Source organism: Aquarana catesbeiana, linkage group LG05 (assembly GCF_042186555.1).
Source record: "Aquarana catesbeiana isolate 2022-GZ linkage group LG05, ASM4218655v1, whole genome shotgun sequence".
Taxonomy (NCBI): domain Eukaryota; kingdom Metazoa; phylum Chordata; class Amphibia; order Anura; family Ranidae; genus Aquarana; species Aquarana catesbeiana.
The window spans coordinates 15,209,846-15,230,739 of NC_133328.1; the positions used below are offsets into that span (position 1 = coordinate 15,209,846).

At 43.4% G+C, this 20,894-nt stretch overlaps 1 protein-coding gene across 1 annotated transcript in view; it reads right to left on the reverse strand.

Moving 5' to 3' along the window:
• LOC141145753 (obscurin-like) overlaps window positions 1-20,894 on the reverse strand; it is a 131,030-nt gene that overhangs the window by 100,401 nt on the left and 9,735 nt on the right. Inside the window, 1 exon segment of the mRNA XM_073632635.1 lies at window positions 14,139-14,266. Within this exon segment, the coding sequence (XP_073488736.1) occupies window positions 14,139-14,266 (128 nt within the window).

Sequence of the window (20,894 nt, forward strand, 5' to 3'; positions counted from 1 at the left end):
CATGATACAGGAGATGGTCAGAGACTGCAGACATGATACAGGAGATGGTCAGAGACTGCAGACATGATGTGAGAGATGGTCAGAGACTGCAGACATGATGCGAGAGATGGTCAGAGACTGCAGACATGATACAGGAGATGGTCAGAGACTGCAGACATGATACAGGAGATGGTCTGAGACTGCAGACAAAGTACAGGAGATGATCAGAGACTGGAGACATGATGTAGAAGATAGTCAGAGACTGCAGACATGGCACAAGAGATGATCAGAGACTGAAGACATACTACAGAAGATGGACATGATACAAGAGATGGTCAGAGACTGCAGACATGATACAATAGATGGTCAGAGACTGCAGACATGATACAAGAGATGGTCAGAGACTGCAGACATGTTACAGGAGATGGTCAGAGACTGCAGACATGATACAGGAGATGGTCAAAGACTGCAGATATGATACAAGAGATGGTCAGAGACTGCAGACATGATACAAGAGATGGTCAGAGACTGCAGACATGATACAGGAGATGGTCTGAGACTGCAGACAAAGTACAGGAGATGATCAGAGACTGCAGACATGATATAGAAGATAGTCAGAGACTGCAGACATGGTACAAGAGATGATCAGAGACTGAAGACATACTACAGAAGATGGTCAGAGACTGCAGACATAATACAGGAGAGACTGCAGACATAATACAGGAGATGGTCAGAGACTGCAAACATAGTACAGGAGAAGGTCAGAGACTACTTGAGTGGTTGAAAACTGAGCACGTGACACAGAAGTGGCCAATCATTGGAAGATATGCTATGGTAGATGTCAGAGACTTCAGATATTCTACAACAGACTGATAGAGATCACTGCAATTACAGCCCCTTCTGTACCCTCATCTGTGCTCCCTACAGACCTCTTACAAATTACTAGCACCACATTTATTATTCCTCACAGCACACGATCCATTACAAAAGCTCAGAAAAAAAAATAAACACATAAAAAGAGAAAATGGATTGGAAGGCTCAGAAAAAGAACACGATGTGAAGGAATGAAATCAAGCCATCTATATAGCAGGAACCGGTCTAATGAAGAGTTTTCCTTCGCTGGGTCTGATTCAGCAGCTGGCCAGAGAAAACATTGACGAGGGCCACACGAGAAGCAGCAAAGGTCCACAGAATGGACATCAGGGATATAGAAAGGAAATGGAGGAGAAAGAGCAGCGATCAGCGAGAAGTTCCCGATATTCTTCCAGAAAGAGCTGACTTCTCTTATTCCTCATTTTCAGAGTCTTTGATTTTATGTTTAAATTGCAGAGTCAGGTTGAAAAAAAGACCTTCGAGACCAATTCAAAGAACAAAAATAAATTAAAATACTTGCATTCTCAAGACCTTAAAGTGGTTGTAAATCTCTGAAATGGCATTCTTCCCACTGTCCGTCACACTAATGTATCATGAGTTGTAGATATAGTAACACTTAGTAGTGGTTCCCTGAGACTGGAAAGTTTTGGAAAGGGTTCCTCTGTGTTGAAAAGGTTGAGAAAGTGTGGTCTATGCCGAAACCCAGCGTCGGGACAAGGTAATCTAGAACCCAGGCTAAACATGCCAAACTGCGCCCCTCCAAGATGCATGAGCATTAAGGGTGAGCAAAAATCCCCCCCAGAAAACTGAGCCCCACTAAAATTTGTGCCCCCCATCCCCCAAATCCCCCCCAGCACAACCCCCCCCCCCCCTCAAAAGAAAAAATCACCCCTCCCAACACAAATCCTCTAATCACTGTGTTTACTATGCTTCAGTTTGTGAATGAGCAGGAAGCCTCAGAGCGCTTCGTATTCATTCATCTGTGAAGCTGAGGCTGCAGAGAAAGTGACGGATAAATCCAAGTCACTTTCAGCCGCGGGGGGGTCCATCAGGTAGGCTGTATGGGGCCCCGTGTTTTCTAAGAGCAGCCCTGCATACATCCTAGGAGTCTTCAGGATGGGAGAAGAGGAGGCGGGGTTTTATCAACTAAGCACACTCTCCTGCATGCTTGATGGATGGCAGATGGATTCCAGGAAGTAAATGCTACACGAATCATCTGCCCTTACTCAAGATGGCCACTGCCGGTGCCTTGCCAAGAAAGTTCCCCCGGCGGATAAGGACCCCCCCTCTACTGCGTAGGCGCATCGCTTGCGCAGTAGGAACAACAAGGGAGCCGCCGAAAAGAGCCGAAGCTGAACACCTGAGTCAGCTGTACACGGCGCCTGCGCACTACATTCTACCCTATGTCCACGCTAAAGCCCCACCATCCAAGTGGACATAGAGTTAGAATAATAATATGCCATGCCCGAAGCGTGGCGAGCGCAGCGAGCCCGCGAGGGGCCTGTTGCAAACTCTTTTTTATTAAAATAGTGTTCGCATGCAGGCGCCGTGTACAGGTGACTCAGGTGTTCAGCTTCGGCTCTTTTCGGCAGCTCCCTTGTTGTTCCTACTGCGCAAGCGCTGCGCCTGCGCAGTAGAGGGGGGTCCTTATCTGCCGAGGGGAACTTTCTCGGCAGAACACTGGCAATGCTAGGGGGGTGTTTTTCAAAGTGATTTCTCAGCAAAATAAAGCCATGGAGACATAGATGAATGGGGGAGTTTGCTTTGAACATTAAAAATGTATTAATAGTGTTTTGTGATGCTCAGATGCAGTGAAGATCTGCTTTAATATGAATAATGTAATATTAATTATTAATATAAATATCAATATATTATTGATTATTTTATTAAATACTGTATGAATAATTATGAATAAAATATAAATATTCAGTAGAGCAGTGGATTTTGTCAGTAGATCAGTGGATGGTGTCAATAGAGCAGTGGATGGTGTCAGTAGAGCAGTGGACGGTGTCAGTAGGGCAGTGGACGGTGTCAGTAGAGCAGTGGATGGTGTCAGTAGAGCAATGGATGGTGTCAGTAGGGCAGTGGATGGTGTCAGTAGGGCAGTGGATGGTGTCAGTAGAGCAGTGGACGGTGTCAGTAGAGCAGTGGATGGTGTCAGTAGAGCAATGGATGGTGTCAGTAGAGTAGTGGATGGTGTCAGTAGAGCAATGGATGGTGTCAGTAGGGCAGTGGATGGTGTCAGTAGAGCAATGGATGATGTCAGTAGGGCAGTGGACGGTGTCAGTAGAGCAAAGGATGGTGTCAGTAGGGCAGTGGATGGTGTCAGTAGGGCAGTGGATGGTGTCAGTAGGGCAGTGGATGGTGTCAGTAGAGCAGTGGATGGTGTCAGTAGAGCAGTGGATGGTGTCAGTAGGGCAGTGGATGGTGTCAGTAGGGCAGTGGATGGTGTCAGTAGAGCAGTGGATGGTGTCAGTAGAGCAGTGGATGGTGTCAGTAGAGCAGTGGATGGTGTCAGTAGAGCAGTGGATTTTGTCAGTAGATCAGTGGATGGTGTCAGTAGAGCAGTGGATGGTGTCAGTAGAGCAGTGGATGGTGTCAGTAGAGCAGTGGATGGTGTCAGTAGGGCAGTGGATGGTGTCAGTAGGTCAGTGGATGGTGTCAGTAGGTCAGTGGATGGTGTCAGTAGGGCAGTGGATGATGTCAGTAGAGCTTCAAAGTTGTGGGCATGTTCTGTAAATTAAATGATGCAAATCCTCAAACAATCCATGTTAATTCCAGGTTGTGAGGCAACAAAACACGAAAAATGCCAAGGGGGTGAATACTTTTGCATGGCACTGTATACGCAGTGGAAAGAGCTCACAGAGTCCCTACTAGGCCATCTCCACTGGGACATCCCCCGAGAACCGCTTTTAGCGAGATTGCTGAATTACAGGGACAGAGAAATTATCCTAAGGCTGGTCAGAGAATGAAGAAACATACAGTTTAAAGGAACAAGTTTCCTTCTACCCTGATTTTTTGGCCGGGGTACAGAGGAGCAGATCACATTTTTTCTAATGGTAAAAAATGCCTGCAGAAACTGCAGGCTTCATATGCAATGCTGTATCCTGCAAAACTCCGAATTACCTCCAGGGGGCAAGCCCACTTCTTTCAGAAAGCTGCCAAAAAGCATCAGCGTGGCTGGATGCCAATGAGAACGCTCTCAGACAAGCTCAGAGACCAATGAACAACCCGTTTGGGTTTTCCGGTGGGTGGGGAGGGCGTACCACTCCAATCACACTACGTATTCTAGGGGTGTGAGTGTACGGGTGCATATTCGTTTCAAATTAGTTTTTTAACAAATTTTGACAAATTCATTCATTCCGAAATTTCTGAATATCTGAATTTCAAATATCCGAATTTAGAATTTCCAAATTTCCGAATTTAGAATTTCCTAATTTCCAAATTTAGAATTTCCAAATTTTCAGATTTCCGAATTTTCGAATTTTGGAAATTCAGAATTCGAAAATTGGAAAATTTCAAAAGTTCGAAAATTTGAGAAATTTGAAAATTCAAAATTAGGAAATTCGAAAATTCCAAGTTTCAATTTTCGAAAATTAAAAAATTTGAAAATGTGAAAATCCAAAAAAAAGACAGAAAGTCTGAAAATTCAAAAGAATGAAAATCTGAAAATTCGAAAACCCAAAAATCTGAAATAATAACTAAATACCAATAAATATTCAATTCAAAATTTGGAACTTCGGAAATTCAAAATTTCGGAAATTCGAAAATTCGAAATTAGGGAATTCGAAAATTTCATAAATTTGAAAATTCAAACATTTGGAAATTTGAAAATTCAAAAATAAGACTGAAAATCTGAAAATTCGAAAACCCAAAAATCTGAAATAATAACTAATAATAAATATTCAATAATAGGTATTGGAATTTCCTTTCAAATTTGACTGTTAGTGAACGTAACGAGAACAAATTTATCCAAAGTTACGACTTATCTGAAATAACGAAAGCCGTATCTAGACTAATGGAACGTAATGATCTAATAATAATAAATAACAATAATAATAATAGAAGCTTTTTATTATTATTATTTATTATTAATTTGCTCCATTCCATTTGTTTAGATGCGGCATTCGTTATTCTGGATATTTGTAACTTCAGATAAATTTGTATTTGTTACATTCACAAACAGCCAAATTTGAAAGGAAATTCCAATACCTATAATTTAATAATTAGTTATCATTTTGAATATTACTAATTTTCTTTCTTTTCTTTCTTTTTATCAGATTTTCGAATTTTCGGATTTTCGAATTTTTGAATTTGCAAATTTTCTAATTCCGATAATTCGGAATTTGGAAATTCGGAATTCGAAAATTCGAAATTCGGACATTTGAAAATCCAAATTTTAGAATTTCCGAATTCCGAATTTTCGAATTTCCAAATTTCCAAATTTTTGAATTTCCGAAAAAGCAAAAAAAAAAAAAAAAAACGAATGAAACGAAAAGGAAGACTAACAAATTTTTTGTCAGTGCACATGTCTACTGGTGCATAGCTCTCTAGATTATGAGGAGATTGATTCGGTGACAGATGCTGAGGGGAGGTACGTTTACTTATTATATCGTTTATACTCCCTTAAATGTATTCTTGCTTTTGTTTACATACCACCTCCATATAATAATCAGACTCTTAGAGCACTGCTGGCATATCAAATAAAATATCCTGAGGTACCACTTTATGTCCTGGGGATTTTAATTGCTATACAGACCTTGCTTTAGATAAACATCCCCCAGTGGACAGGGGACTAAACGTACTGCTCTGAAAAAATGTACAGAGGAGGTGGGGTGAAAGGATCCGTGGCGGCCTAAAAACCCGGGGCTGAAGCAGTTCTCCTGTTTTTCTAAGAGCTACTCCTCATTGTCTCGTATAGGCCTGTGTTTTGTGTTCATTTGCTGCAGAAAGATATATTTCAGAGGTTACATATGCCCTCAGGAGTGTATCGGATCACTCCCCTCTAGTGGTGCAGTTGGAGGTAGGCCTACCCTCAGATCTAGCTAGGGCCCCGTGGAAGTTAAATGCCTTCTGGCTTCATCTCTTCCTCTCCCATGAGCACATTGCATCACAAATCCTAGAATTCTGGTGTATACATACAGATGAGGTGAATACCAATGTCACCTGGGAGGCTTGTAAGGCTATGCTTAGAGGATCCTTATTAGGGAGATTCAAGCTATCAAGCATAACACAAATGCTCAGAGGGAGGACATGGAACGGATGGCAGGTGACTTGGAGAAAGCTTTCATTGATGACCCAACAGATAGTACTAGAGAGGCATGGTTATCGGCCCAGGAGGCCCTTGGCCTGCATCATTGCTTTGGCAGTGGAGAAAAAGAGATTTGGGCATGGTTATCGGCCCAGGAGGCCCTTGGCCTGCATCATTGCTTTGGCAGTGGAGAAAAAGAGATTTTTTGACAGGTTGGCTTTCTATGAGGAGGGTGAGCACACTGGTCAACTATGAGAGAAAATTGCACATGCCCAACAAATGTCACCTTCCATTGAGGCGCTACGCTACATACCGGACAAGTGACTAATTCTCCATCCCAGATTATGTAAACTTTAGTGGATTACTATTCTTCCCTGTATGAATCCAAACAAAGCTATACAATAGATTCCCTGACTGAGTATCTTACTACTGTGCAACTTCCCTGCATGTCTGCCTCCTCCAGGCTACAATTAGATGCCCCCTTGACCTTGAAGAAATTGCAGGTGGCGACCAGTGTGTTTCCCAACTCCAAAGTTCCAGGAGATGATGGCTTTCCCATAGAGGTTTATAAACAATATGCAGAGTGCACACTTCCTAGACTGCTGAAGGTACTTAATGATGCTAGGGAAAGGGGTGTTCTTCCCCAATCTATGACCAGAGCCAATATTGTATTAATATTGAAGCCAAATAAAGACCCCCTTGATCCAGGATCTTATAGGCCTATATCCCTTTTGCAAAATGTCAAAATTTTGGCGAAAGTCCTGGCTCTGCGCTTAAACAAAGTAATCTCCTCGACCAGTCCCGATTTATGCCCCAAAAATTGACAGCCATCAACTTGCGACGACTTTTCCTCAATATGCAGTCTCCAGCGGATAATAGCGGAGACCGAACATTACTGTCCCTTGATGCCCACAAGGCTTTCGATAGATTGAATGGGAATATATGGGCAGTCATGCGCAAATTTGGGTTTGGAGACCGGTTCATTTCCTGGGTACAGCTACTATATAGCGCCCCAGTCGCAACCATCTGGTAGGGTAGCAGGATATCCTCAAGCTTTAATCTACACAGGGGTACAAGGCGGGGCTGCCCCTGTCCCCTCTTTTGTTTGCCCTGTCCATAAAGCCTTTATCCGTGCTTATACTATTTTACAGGGATTTAGGTACGGGGAACTTCATGAAAAAATAATGATGTATGCCGATGATACTATGCTGTTCCTTGGTGACACATCTACTTCTCTACGAGAGGCTATGACGATGATAAGGGAGTTTGTGGAGTTCTCCGGTTTGGTCAAAAATCATGACCGTTATGTTGTTGGATGTGACACCTGACCCCTCTTTACTGACCATACAGGTGATTCCGCTTTCTGGGTCTTTTAGATACCTAGGCATGCAGATTACCCCCTACCCGCCAGACTATGTCAGACTTAATCTGACCCCTTTACTCAATCGCTGTCACGATCGGGTTAAGATATAGAGCAGGCTAAAGTTATCTCAGGTGGGACGGATAAATCTTATAAAAGATGATTATGATGCCACATGCTCTATGTACTACACAATACCCCCATGGTTAAAAAAGTCCTGTATTATAAACTCAACCTTTAGATCCCTAATCTGGCAATCTAAACCAGCTAGAATAAAATTAGAGCAGCTACAGCGTCCGAAAGAAGCTGGTGGACTGGCATTGCCCACTCCCTGGCACTATTACTTAGCCTCACAGTTACAGCACATAGCGCGGGTAGTGCACCCCCCCGCAAGAGCTGCAATTAAACTTAGTAGACTCTTCTGCTAAACTACTTCGTTTCATAAGGGGGTCGGGGTGGCGGATGGTCTGGAAGCCCTGCACTTTATCAAATCTAATAAACTTTGCCTTACCTACGTTCTTATGCAGAAAATTTGGAATAAGGTCAGGATGATGCAGGGTGTACATGGATTTACCAAATACAGCCCCATCTGGGATAACAACTACTTTCCGGATATAGTGAAAGTGCACTACGGCACAAAGTGGAAACACTTTGGCATTTCTCACTTGATCCACATCTTCTGAGATGGGAAGCTGAGGTCATTTTTGGAACTTAGAGAGGCCTTTCGACTCCCCTCCACAATGCACTTCTACTACATGCAGCTTCAGCATGCGGTCAGGGCGCAGGGAGGAGGGGATCAATGGGTCTTGGATTCTACCTCCGTCTTCAATTACTTGTTTGAGGTCTCACCACCAATAAAGGATTTATCTCCTGCAGCTATGCCATGCTCCTCAACCTTTTCCATGGGGACTCGCCTCATAAGGTGGTATCGCAGTCAATGTTGCCAACCCACCAGATTGAAATTTACCGACACGACACCCAAAATTTACTGGCACAGTCAAGTTTTTACTGGCATATCCAAAAGTTACAAAATTACAGTTTTAAGTGCAAATTTCAGAATTTAGTCCACAAACAAGTACAATATGCAATTAGCAAAGTGATTTAAGGTAGATATTAAGGCAAAAACATATTTCCTATTTTATTTTCGATATAGTAAATAAGTAGCTCAGGGACAGGACTCAGGAGGGCAAGAAATTAGAATGGGCGGCGCACACACATAAAATTGACTCTCACAGTCATTTGCAGCAGCACAGATGGTGAGGACAATTCACCGACATGACACCTCCCCCCTGGAGTCACAGTGACCCTCTCTCTATGCCAGATGGTCCCATCAGTCCACTCCCGGGTTGCCTTCCTCCCGTTCCACAGACCTGCACATGAGGCTCTGGCTGCCCCATTCCCTTGCACCATGACTTCACGCGACACACTGCCGGAACAGTCTGAACACACTGTAGAAGGCACTTGGATGGTCTCGGCCAAGCATCACAGCCATATTTTTTACTGGCAACCTTTTTCTTTCACTGGCATTTACAAGCAGTAGAAAAGTGCCAATTTTTTACTGGCTGCCAGTAAAAATACTGGCAGCACTGATCGCAGTGGGAATGGGATGTTGCAGTCTTTGAAGAGGAGCAGTGGGAGGAAGCCCTACAGGCTGTTCCCCAGTGCTCTCTGGACGTGGCTCAGCGGCTGTCGTAACTATATATCCTCTTGAGGGTCTACTACACACCGGCCAGGTTGGCCTGCATTGGGGGTGGGCACCAGATGCAGTGGAGATCACAGGGATTTGATACACCTCCTATGAAGATGCCCAAAGCTCCATTTATATTGAAAACAGGTCTTAGACATGCTTAATAGGGTCTTCCAGATTATGATCCCAGCTGACCCCAAGCACTGCCTGCTCGGTATTCTAGACATACTTCTGATTGAAGATATCCCTAGACAGGCTGTAGCAAGAGCTCTCTTCCAGGCCAAAAAATTGATTCTGAGACACTGGAAATCCACGGAGCCCCCCACGTTGCAGGAATGGATGACCCAAATGGGTGACACTATTCGATTGGAGAAGCTCATTTATCAACACAGGGGGAAAAGAGACAAATTCGATAAGTTATGGCCCCCATGGTTGGATGTCCCGGCCTAGCCCCTGTAGACCTGGTGTATGACCGACTATTCTAGGGCTTGTAAACACTTTTACCCTGCCTCTCTGAAGACCTGGACGATTGATTATACGGCTGTACTTTATGTTGATGGATAAGGTGTTATTTAAATGCATGGGCGAATGGGGTGTCATTCTGCAAGATGTTTTGTATAATGTACTGAGTTTATATATGCTGAAATTTACAGATCTTGTGTACCTGTTTTGCTCTGGACCACGCATGTACAATTTCTTTCTATGCTCAATAAAAAAATTGTACTTTTTTCAATTTTTTCAATTGTAAAAAATAAAAAAAAAGAAAATAGGTAAGTACACAAATCTATTTTTATATGGGTTAGACAGGATAGGTAGGAGGAGCAGGGGGAGGGAACATTTTAAGCATAGCTATAGTTAGGGTTTTCTTTCATTTTAATGTGGACCTGAACTCAAAAGGTGAAGATTTGCGGTGTTATAATGAGGAATTAAAAGGTGTTACTTGTGCCTAAGCTATAACCTAAAAAAAAAGCATCTTCTGTCTTGAATTTGTTGTGAAAAATAGCAATGCACTTCCAGGTATATGAGTGTGCCTAGGGGAAGCTGCCCTGGGCTCTGTGGTATCATTTAAGGTGGGGGGCACAAGGAGATTAGAGGGGAGGGGATTTGTGTTGGAAGGGGGAATTTTGGCGCAGCAGGGGTAAGTAAGGTTCTAGGAGGGGAAATTTGGGGGGGGGGGATGAGGTCAAGAAGATTTTTGCTAGGAGGGGGGATTTGGGTGAAATTTGGGTGAAATTTGTGCTGGCTGGGGGGGGGGGGGAGATGTGTAATATGAGGGTAAATTTTAGAGATAGAAGATTGGGAGGGGTGATTTTTTTTTGTTGGGGAGGGGGCATTTGAGCTGGGGGGAGCTGGGGAGGTGCCAAAAAATTGTGCTGAAAGGGGGGATTTGGGGGAATTTGTGCTGAGGGGGGGGATTTGACGGTGGGTGGAGAAGATGTGTACTAGGATGGGAAATTTAAGAGGCAGAGGATTAGGAGTGGTGAGCTTTTTTTTATGGGGGGGGGGGGGGGGGCATTTGAGCTGGGGGGATTTGGGGGGGTGGGGCAAAGATTTGTGCTGAGAGAGGGGATTTCAGCAGGGGGGGGTTATTTTTAAGCCATATACACACTATCAGATTTTCTGCTGAGTTTTTCCTTCAGATTTACCAAAACCATATAATATGGGGTCAAACCTTAGGAGTTTCAATGTGTATGCAATCAGGTGGGCCCTTGTACTACATGGTTTTGGTAAATCTGCAGGAAAAACTCAGCAGAAAATCTGATAGTGTGTATGGGGCTTAAGGGGTTAAGCGTGCAGATTAGTGCTCAGTGTTTTTTGGGGGGATTTTTATCCAAAATCCTACATCTTGGAGGGGGGTGGGGCGCAGTTTGACATGTTCACCCCGGGCTCTGGATGATCTTGTCCCGGCACTGCTCATAGCTGCTCTGCTGTCTCTGACTGGTAGCCTTGTGAGATTTGGTGACGTCACTACTGTGCTCCTTACTGTTCTCCTTGCTGGAGGCTCTAACATGAGGAAGCAAAGCCCTGCCTCTACCAAGAAGGCCACTTCTACATGGAGACGGAGTGCAGAACAAGTCATGGAAAGCCAGTAACGGGGAAAAGATCAGCCGCAGAGGGACCACACACACAATACTGGGTACTAGTCCTTTGTCCTCTGCCTCTACCTTTTGGGTGCAAACACACGGTAGACAACAGCCGAGTCCATTCATGGGTGACAAGGTTGATCTAAAAAACCTTACTGCCAAGGTCCAACTTTATGTGGCACCACCTGGTCACTTAGTCATCTGGACAAGAAAGGTCTACTACCCTTGTCCACCTCCTATAAATCATTCATTCCCAATGTTCAGCCCCCCAATGGAAGGGTCATTCCGTGGCATCCCCCCAACACAGCAGGGTGTATATGTCAAAGCAAACTCAATAAAAACACCTATGGCATAACATTTTGACCCTAAGCTAATTATTTTTAACAAATGAAACACACGTTTCATAAAATTCATAACCATCTTCCCCCAGTCAATAAATAATTTCGAGCTCAATAGCCTAAAAACAACAGCTGTGACCTTGAAACAACCTTGCATTTCTCTTTAGAGTCTCTGGGTGGCTACTGAGCTCATAACACCTTCAACAGTAACAACTACTGAAAATTATTCTTCGATTATTCTTTAAACAAAAGTATCATTCCTACCTTACGTCAAAAAAAGAAATCAAAACAAACTAATCAATTAATCAATCAGGGTTTGTTTTTGTTTTTTCCTGAAAATAATGGAGGGTTAAAAAACTGGATGGTCCTTATGGTGGGAACTAAAAGTCCCTCTGGAGATACTGGGTCTTGGACTTTCATCATTAGCCAAAGTTCCATTGGTGAATGAAGTGGTGGTGGTGGTGGTGGTGGGGTGGGGTGGGGGGGGTGGTTTAATCTAAAGCAAAGCAGGACCGCCAAAGAATGGTGAGGTCCCTTCCTCTAAATTTAATATAGAATTTGGATGAGATATAGTCCACATTTAGTGACATTTACCTTCAAAACCAATTTAGATATCGCCACACGAGATGAAAAGTAACCACATATCAGTCAGACATTCACTGCAATTCTATAAATTGCTTCAATAAATTAATCTGTTCCAGCTTAGTACAGAGAGAGAGAGAGACCTATCATAGGAGTTATTTTATGAAAATATATCCATTTATGATATTAATATAAATATAAAATGGATACAAAATTAATATATATATCCTTTTAGAATATTAATAGCAATAAAAATAATAGTAATAATAATAATAATAATATTGGAATATTTTAAATCAAACTAAAACTTTTTGAGTGTTGCTTTTATGTAGTAATGTCTTCTTACATTGTCAAAACTCCCACTATTGGCAATTTAAAAAAAAAATTACATTTAGCAAAGCGACATGTAATAATTAACACCCATTACTTACAGATCTGGTGAAAAAGATATACAAGATATATTTAAAAAATGTATACGAAAAAAAAAAAAAATATATATATACATATACTGTATAGATAGATAGTTTTTTTTTATATATTTAATGTGTATTCATTTTATTTTATTAATTAATAATTTATTAATTATTAATTTATATTTATTTACAATTATATATATTTTATATAAATTATTCTATATAAATAATACAAATATCTATTTAAATGAATATATATATATATATATATATATAATAAAATATATATTAATGTAAATAAATAAATAAAAATATAATATAATAAATAAAATGAATAGTCACTATAAAACACATACAAAACACACATCTATCTATCTATCTATCTATCTATCTATCTATCTATCTATCTATCTATCTATCTATCTATCTATCTATCTATCTATCTATCTATCTTTATATATTATTATAAAGATATATAAGAATAAAATAAAAAAAAAGTTCTACTGTTAAAAAGGGAAATCCTTTTTCTGCCTCCAGCTGTCCAGCCGTGGAGGAACCATGAGTCCCAGCGTTCCCCCTAAGATTGGGCTAGTCAGTTTGTTGAAGACTGGTCATTTTTTTTTTATATCCTTCTTTGACATATTATTATTATAAGTCAGCCAAGTTTGTTATTCACATATTGGCTTGTTTAAGAATGTAGCCCAAATGTCACTGACTATATGCAATTATAAATGATGTGATATATCATATATATGTGATAGCCGTAATAAATGATTTATCCCATATATCACATAAACATAATATATTTTTGCAGCGGCTTAATTTGCGGCTTCTAAATCGCCCAAGGTAATGAGCATTAGTGGTAATTATTTCCCATAATAATGTGATGCACTACAAATGAATGAACAAAAATGTTAATTCTAAATCAAAGCCTTTAGTGTCGGTGCTGAAAAATCATCCAGCAGGCTGGGAAATTCTTACCATGCAATCAATCTCTGCACATTGCCTGCTAGGTTGGATTTTTTTTGGAAAGGGGGGCAATACCCAAACTGTTACCCCCCCCCCCATGTGAGATTTAGAAGCAGCCATGTACTACTTCCACGGTGGGTAAAGCTTAATCCATTCAGCTTTACTGCAAGTGATACCGTTGCCCCTGAGCCATTTCAGAAAATGTCAGCTTCAACCCAGCCCTTACCCCACAGGTCTTCCTATTAGTGAGATTCCCTTGAATCTCGGCACCTGTTGTTTGGCTGCGATGCTGGCCGGCTCCTGAATGCTGAATGAACCATGAATGGACCACGAATGAACCAGGAATGGACCACTAATGAACCAGGAATGGACCATGAATGAGACATGAATGGACCACGAATGAACCAGGAATGGACCATGTGGGAACCATAAATGGACTATGAATGATCCATGAATGGACCATGAATGGACCATGAACGATCCATGAATGGACCATAAATGAACCATGAAGGGACCATGAATGAACCATAAATGGACCATGAATGGACAATAAATGGACCATGAATGGACCATGAATGAACGATGGCTTGCTCCCTACTCACTTGTCCCCTTGCCATCCTCCAGCGGCAGGTAAGTCGTGTTGGTGGTCTCGATGTAAACTTGGCTGTGGATATTCCAGAGCTGAGAGCTCGGTCTCCCGCGGTACCACTCCGATGCATCCATCTGAAGCCTGGGGAAGGAGCAAAAAAAAAAAAAAGGAACGTTTTTTTTCTTCTTCTTTTTTCTTCCCAGCAGCTATTTTTATACCAGTATGTGACTAAGACAAGCAATCTGTTCACAGGAGGAGAGAGAATGACATCCTACCTCTCGTCTGCTGCAATTCTGTGATTTCTCCCTCTTTTGCCTTTTTTCTGTGCATGTTCTATCGCAGCGCACAGCAGAGGGGCCTGCTGTGCATAATAACACAGCCGGCTCGGGAAGGGTTAACGAGCATCCACAACGTGCCGAGGGCTTAACCCCTTCCCTGCTGTCTCCCCATCACATGCTGCAGAGGCACGGTTGAAAAAAAAAAAAAAAAGGCAGAGAAAGAAAGAGAGGGGGGCACCAGGCACGGATCACAGGCGCTTGCCAATCCTCCCTTATTTGCATTAAAATCTGTTGTCCCAATGCCCCTTCATCCTCATCCTGCCGTCCCCAAATAACGAGCACGTCAGCTGAGGATTGGATGGAGGGATCGCATGCAGACCGATGAGATGATAACAATAGTAATTATAAAAATAATTAAAAAAAAAAAATACAATAAATAGATACAATTAGTAAAGCACATAGGCTGTGGAGCCTGTGAGGGAATCCTATACAGGCTGGGAATTTATATAATAAAGACCGATCCCTCCCATTACTCCTTATTTGCTGTCCCTCTCTGCCAATCTCTTTGCTGGTTTCCTGTGAACCTGACAATACAATTATTCAGGACATTTAGCAGTTTGTGTCCCACGTGTCTTCCTCATCTGGTGCATAAAACAGACCGAACCCTCCTCTCTGCCCCCCCTCCCCCCTACTGACCCAATAATGTCTTCACCGTAAAAAGAACCCCATCACATGCGGAATTTGTCTGAGGTTTGTCCTAATCATTGGATTCGTCTTCCTTGTTTATTCAAACAGATATGCACCTTAAACATTACTAACAGAAAAATACCACCTTTTTTTCCCTATAATTTCTTATGAGAACCCAATTGAAATCACTTTCATCCACTGCCATCTCTCTTCTCTATTGTATCTAGTGTACTCAACTGCCATCCAAATGCCAGTGCCAAGTACCTTCCTCAAGGCATCTAGTGTACCCAGCTACCATCACCTCCATCCACTGCCATCTCCCTTCCCTACTGTATCTAGTGTACCCAACTGCCATCCAAATGCCAGAGCCAAGTACCTTCCTCAAGGCATCTAGTGTACCCAGCTACCATCACCTCCATCCACTGCCATCTCTCTTCTCTAATGTATCTAGTGTACCCAACTGCCATCCAAATGCCAGAGCCAAGTACCTTCCTCAAGGCATTTAGTGTACTCAGCTACCATCACCTCCATCCACTGCCATCTCTCTTCTCTGTTGTATCTAGTGTACCCAACTGCCATCCAAATGCCAGTGCCAAGTACCTTCCTCAAGGCATCTAGTGTACCCAGCTACCATCACCTCCATCCACTGCCATCTCTCTTCCCTACTGTATCTAGTGTACCCAACTACCATACAAATGACAATGTCAAGTACCTTCCTTATTGCATCCTGTGTACCCAACTACCATCACCTCTATCTGCTGCCATCTCCCTTCCTTATTGTATCTAGTGTACCCAACTTCTATCCCCCAACAAGTGCCAAGTACCTTCCTTATTGCATCTAGTGTAGCCAACCACCATCACCTCCAGCCACTGTTATCTCCCTTTTCTATTGTATCTACTGTACCCCAATGCCATCACCTCTATCCACTGCCATCCTCCTTCCTAGTTGTATCTTGTGTACTAAACTCACAGCAGTTACATTCACTGCCATCTCTCTTTCCTATTGTACCCAACTGTCATTATTTCAATCCACTGCCATCTCCCTTCCCTGTTCTATCTATTATTTGTAACTGCCATCACATCCAGCCACTGCCATCTACCTTCCCCAGTGTATCCGATTATCATCACCTACACCCACTACAATCTCCCTTTCCTATTGTATCTAACTGTTTCACCTCCAGTCACTGCTATTTCATTTCCCTACTGTATCTAATATAACCGACTGCCATTACCTCCATCAACTGCCTTCTCTATTCCTCTGCTCACAAAGTGTACCCATCTACCATGATCTCCAGCCACTGCCATCTCCTAACCCTATTCTATCTATTGTACCCAACTGTTATTATCTCAATTCACTGCCATCTCCCATCCCTATTCTATCTATTGTACCCAACTGTTATCTCCATTCACTGCCATCTCCCATCACTATTCTATCTATTGTACCCAACTGTTATTATCGCCATTCACTGCCATCTCCTATCCTTATTCTATCTATTGTACCCAACTGTTATTATCTCCATTCACTGCCATCTCCCATCACTATTCTATCTATTGTACCCAACTGTTATTATCTCAATTCACTGCCATCTCCCATCCCTATTCTATCTATTGTACCCAACTGTTATTATCTCCATTCACTGCCATCTCTCATCACTATTATATCTATTGTACCCAACTGTTATTATCTCCATTCACTGCCACCTCTCATCACTATTATATCTATTGTACCCAACTGTTATTATCTCCATTCACTGCCACCTCCCATCCCTATTCTATCTATTGTACCCAACTGTTATTATCTCCATTCACTGCCATTTCCTATCCCTATTCTATCTATTGTACCCAACTGTTATTATCTCCATTCACTGCCATTTCCCATCCCTATTCTATCTATTGTACCCAACTGTTATTATCTCCATTCACTGCCATTTCCTATCCCTATTCTATCTATTGTACCCAACTGTTATTATCTCCATTCACTGCCATCTCCCATCCCTATTCTATCTATTGTACCCAACTGTTATCTCCATTCACTGCCATCTCCCATCACTATTCTATCTATTGTACCCAACTGTTATTATCTCCATTCACTGCCATCTCCCATCACTATTCTATCTATTGTACCCAACTGTTATTATGTCCATTCACTGCCATCTCCCATCACTATTCTATCTATTGTACCCAACTGTTATTATGTCCATTCACTGCCATCTCCTATCCCTATTCTATCTATTGTACCCAACTGTTATTATCTCCATTCACTGCCATCTCTTATCCCTATTCTATCTATTGTACCCAACTGTCATCACCTCCATCCACTGTTATCTCCCTTCCCTATTGTATCTAAAGTTAATGCGGATCCTTTTTTTGGAGTGTGCAATTATCATTACTTTATTATTTATTGTGCAGTGTTACATAATATGTATCGACTTTATAAATAATGTGTGATAAAAATAATAAATAATAAAACTAATAATACATTGTAATGTAATAATAATAAAAATTAAAAATCTGAAAGATCAGCTCAGCAGCGGAGCCTGTGCAGAAATCCCATTTAAGCTGTTGCTATATTATGTAAGCTTCTTACATTCCTCCGACCCGCCAAACCTGAACCCATCTGTTACAAAATACAAAAATGTAAAGTGTTTTATTTACCAAATATATTCTATCTCTGTTCAACCGGACCTGTGATCCAGCCATTCTTACTGGACATCCTAATCATGTCAGTGACCTCAATTCTACCCACTGCAGTTAAGCAAAGTGTCTTGGTCACCGACAGTGGCGGCTGGTGGGCTTCTCTTCTTGGGGGGGTGCCGCGAGCCCGCGGCACTGTCAGCCAATGCCCCCCCCCCCCCTCCGGGAGGCACTTACTATGAGGCAAGCTGTGTCCTCCTCTCCTGATGTGTCCTCCTCTCCTCTCCTGATGTGTCCTCTCCTCTCCTCTCCTGCTATGTCCTCCTCTCCTGATGTGTCCTCCTCTCCTCTCCTGATGTGTCCTCCTCACCTCTCCTGATGTGTCCTCCTCTCCTCTCCTGATGTGTCCTCCTCTCCTCTCCTGATGTGTCCTCCTCACCTCTCCTGCTGTGTCCTCCTCACCTCTCCTGATGTGTCCTCCTCTCCTCTCCTGATGTGTCCTCCTCACCTCTCCTGCTGTGTCCTCCTCACCTCTCCTGCTGTGTCCTCCTCTCCTGATGTGTCCTCCTCACCTCTCCTGATGTGTCCTCCTCTCCTGCTGTGTCCTCCTCTCCTGATGTGTCCTCCTCTCCTGATGTGTCCTCCTCTCCTGCTGTGTCCTCCTCTCCTGCTGTGTCCTCCTCTCCTGATGTGTCCTCCTCTCCTGATGTGTCCTCCTCACCTCTCCTGATGTGTCCTCCTCTCCTGATGTGTCCTCCTCTCCTGATGTGTCCTCCTCTCCTGCTGTGTCCTCCTCTCCTGATGTGTCCTCCTCTCCTCTCCTGATGTGTCCTCCTCACCTCTCCTGATGTGTCCTCCTCTCCTCTCCTGCTGTGTCCTCCTCTCCTGATGTGTCCTCCTCTCCTGATGTGTCCTCCTCTCCTGATGTGTCCTCCTCACCTCTCCTGATGTGTCCTCCTCTCCTGATGTGTCCTCCTCTCCTGATGTGTCCTCCTCACCTTTCCTGATGTGTCCTCCTCTCCTGCTGTGTCCTCCTCTCCTGATGTGTCCTCCTCTCCTGATGTGTCCTCCTCTCCTGATGTGTCCTCCTCTCCTGCTGTGTCCTCCTCTCCTCTCCTGCTGTGTCCTCCTCTCCTCTCCTGATGTGTCCTCCTCTCCTGCTATGTCCTCTGAGCAGTGGCAGCGGCAGGTCTGGCTCCAGCATGTCTCCTCTTCTACAGCGCTAGGCATCCAATAGGATCGCCTGGCGCTTTGGCCAGTCGGGAAACAGGTCTCCCTGATCTGCCTCCTGATTGGCGGGGAGTAACTGTAGTTTGAAAAAAGCAAAAATGTATTCGCTATGGTCACACAATTGGGTGGGATTGGGGCGCAGAGAGTGCACCCCGATCCCATCCTATTTTGAAGCCTATTAGAGTCTCTGGCTCTAATCAGGTGCTTAAAAAAAACCACCCCCCCGCCATTGGAATTCATGTGCCCGGCATCCTAAAAGGGGCCGGGCACATGGATAGGGAGGGCGGCGGAAGTGTTGGGGGGGAGGCGCTCATGCGCCCACAATGTACGGGCCACCCCTGGTCACCGACCCCCCTATCTGCTAAGTAGCCAATAAATAAGAAGCAGCACACTGATGAGGTCATCACTCTGTTCTCTCCTTTTGTTAACAAGATTCCACTAGAGTTACAGCACTGCCCGGTGTTGTATATAAATGTGAATTATTTTAACTTCCAATGGAGTTCTAATTGCATTCAGCAAGACTTGTAATTTACCCAACCATGTCAAGCTGGCCCCTGACCTTTATTGCAGCAGCAGCTTAGCATGAACTAGGGTTGCCACTTTTACTTCAAGTCAAACCCGAACACTTTAGCGGCGCACAGCATTTTTTTTTTAATTTACACTATAGGATTGTAACAGAGCTTGGACACCTTTGGGCACTCCAAAGAGAGTAGTAATGCGGCGTGCATAGTGCCCCCCTCACCCTCCTGTCTGGCTCTGTTCCCAGCCACATTCCTGTCTGAATATTGTGTCCGGGTTTCAGGACTGAAACCCGGACACGTGATTCAAACCTGGACTGACCGGGTGAAACCAGGACAGGTGGCAACCCCTATCATGAACACACCCACATGCTGCTGATTGGACACTAAGGGGTTTATTTACTAAAGGCACTAAAGTGCAGTTGCTCCAGAGCTCAGTAAATGAGGAGAAGCTCCGCTGACTTCCATCATCCAATCATGTGCAAGCAAAAATGCCGTTTTTTTGTTTTTTTTTTTTCCCCTTGCACGTGATTGTGTTCTTTTTGCAAAGTGAAACTTTGCTTTATTTATTAAGCTCTGAAGCAACTGCACTTTGCAAAGTGCGCAGTCTATTTGTCTTTAGTAAATCAACCCCTAAGGGGGAGATTTACTAAAACCGGGGGGCACAGAATCGGATGCGGCTGTGCATGGAAAAAGAAAAACCCGCTCCAGGTGTCGGTCTCCAACAATCTCCTCCCTCTTCAGGTGTGGGTGCGGCTCGATATGCAACCATATGCAGAAAAACGAAACAAAAGTCCGGACAGCCGCAATCCAAAAACGAATTCCTTTATTAACCGCTTGCCGACCGGCTCACGCCGATATACGTCGGCAGAAGGGCGTGTACAGGCAGATTAACGTACCTATACCTTGCCCTTTAAGAAGCGGTTTGCGGGCGCACGCGCGCACCCGCCCGCCGCAACCTCCGTGAGTGTGATCGCGGGTCCCGTGGACTCGATGTGCGCGGGGATACCCGCGATCGTCTCACGGAGGGGAAGAACGGGGAAATGCTGATGTACACAAGCATCTCCTCGTTCTGCCTAGTGATAGGACACTGATCACAGCTCCCTGTGATCGGGAGCGGTGATCAGTGTCGTGTCACACACAGCCCCTCCCTCCCCACAGTTAGAATCACTCCCTAGGACACACTTAACCCCTACAGCGCCACCTAGTGGTTAACTCCTTCACTGCCAGTCACATTTACACAGTAATCAATGCATTTTTAATTGCACTGATCGCTGTATAAATGTGAATTGCGCCAAAAGTGTCCGATGTGTCCGCCATAATGTCGCAGTCACGATAAAAATCGCTGATCGCCGCCATTACTAGTAAAAAAAAAAATTATTAATAAAAATACCAAAAAACATCCCCTATTTTGTAGACGCT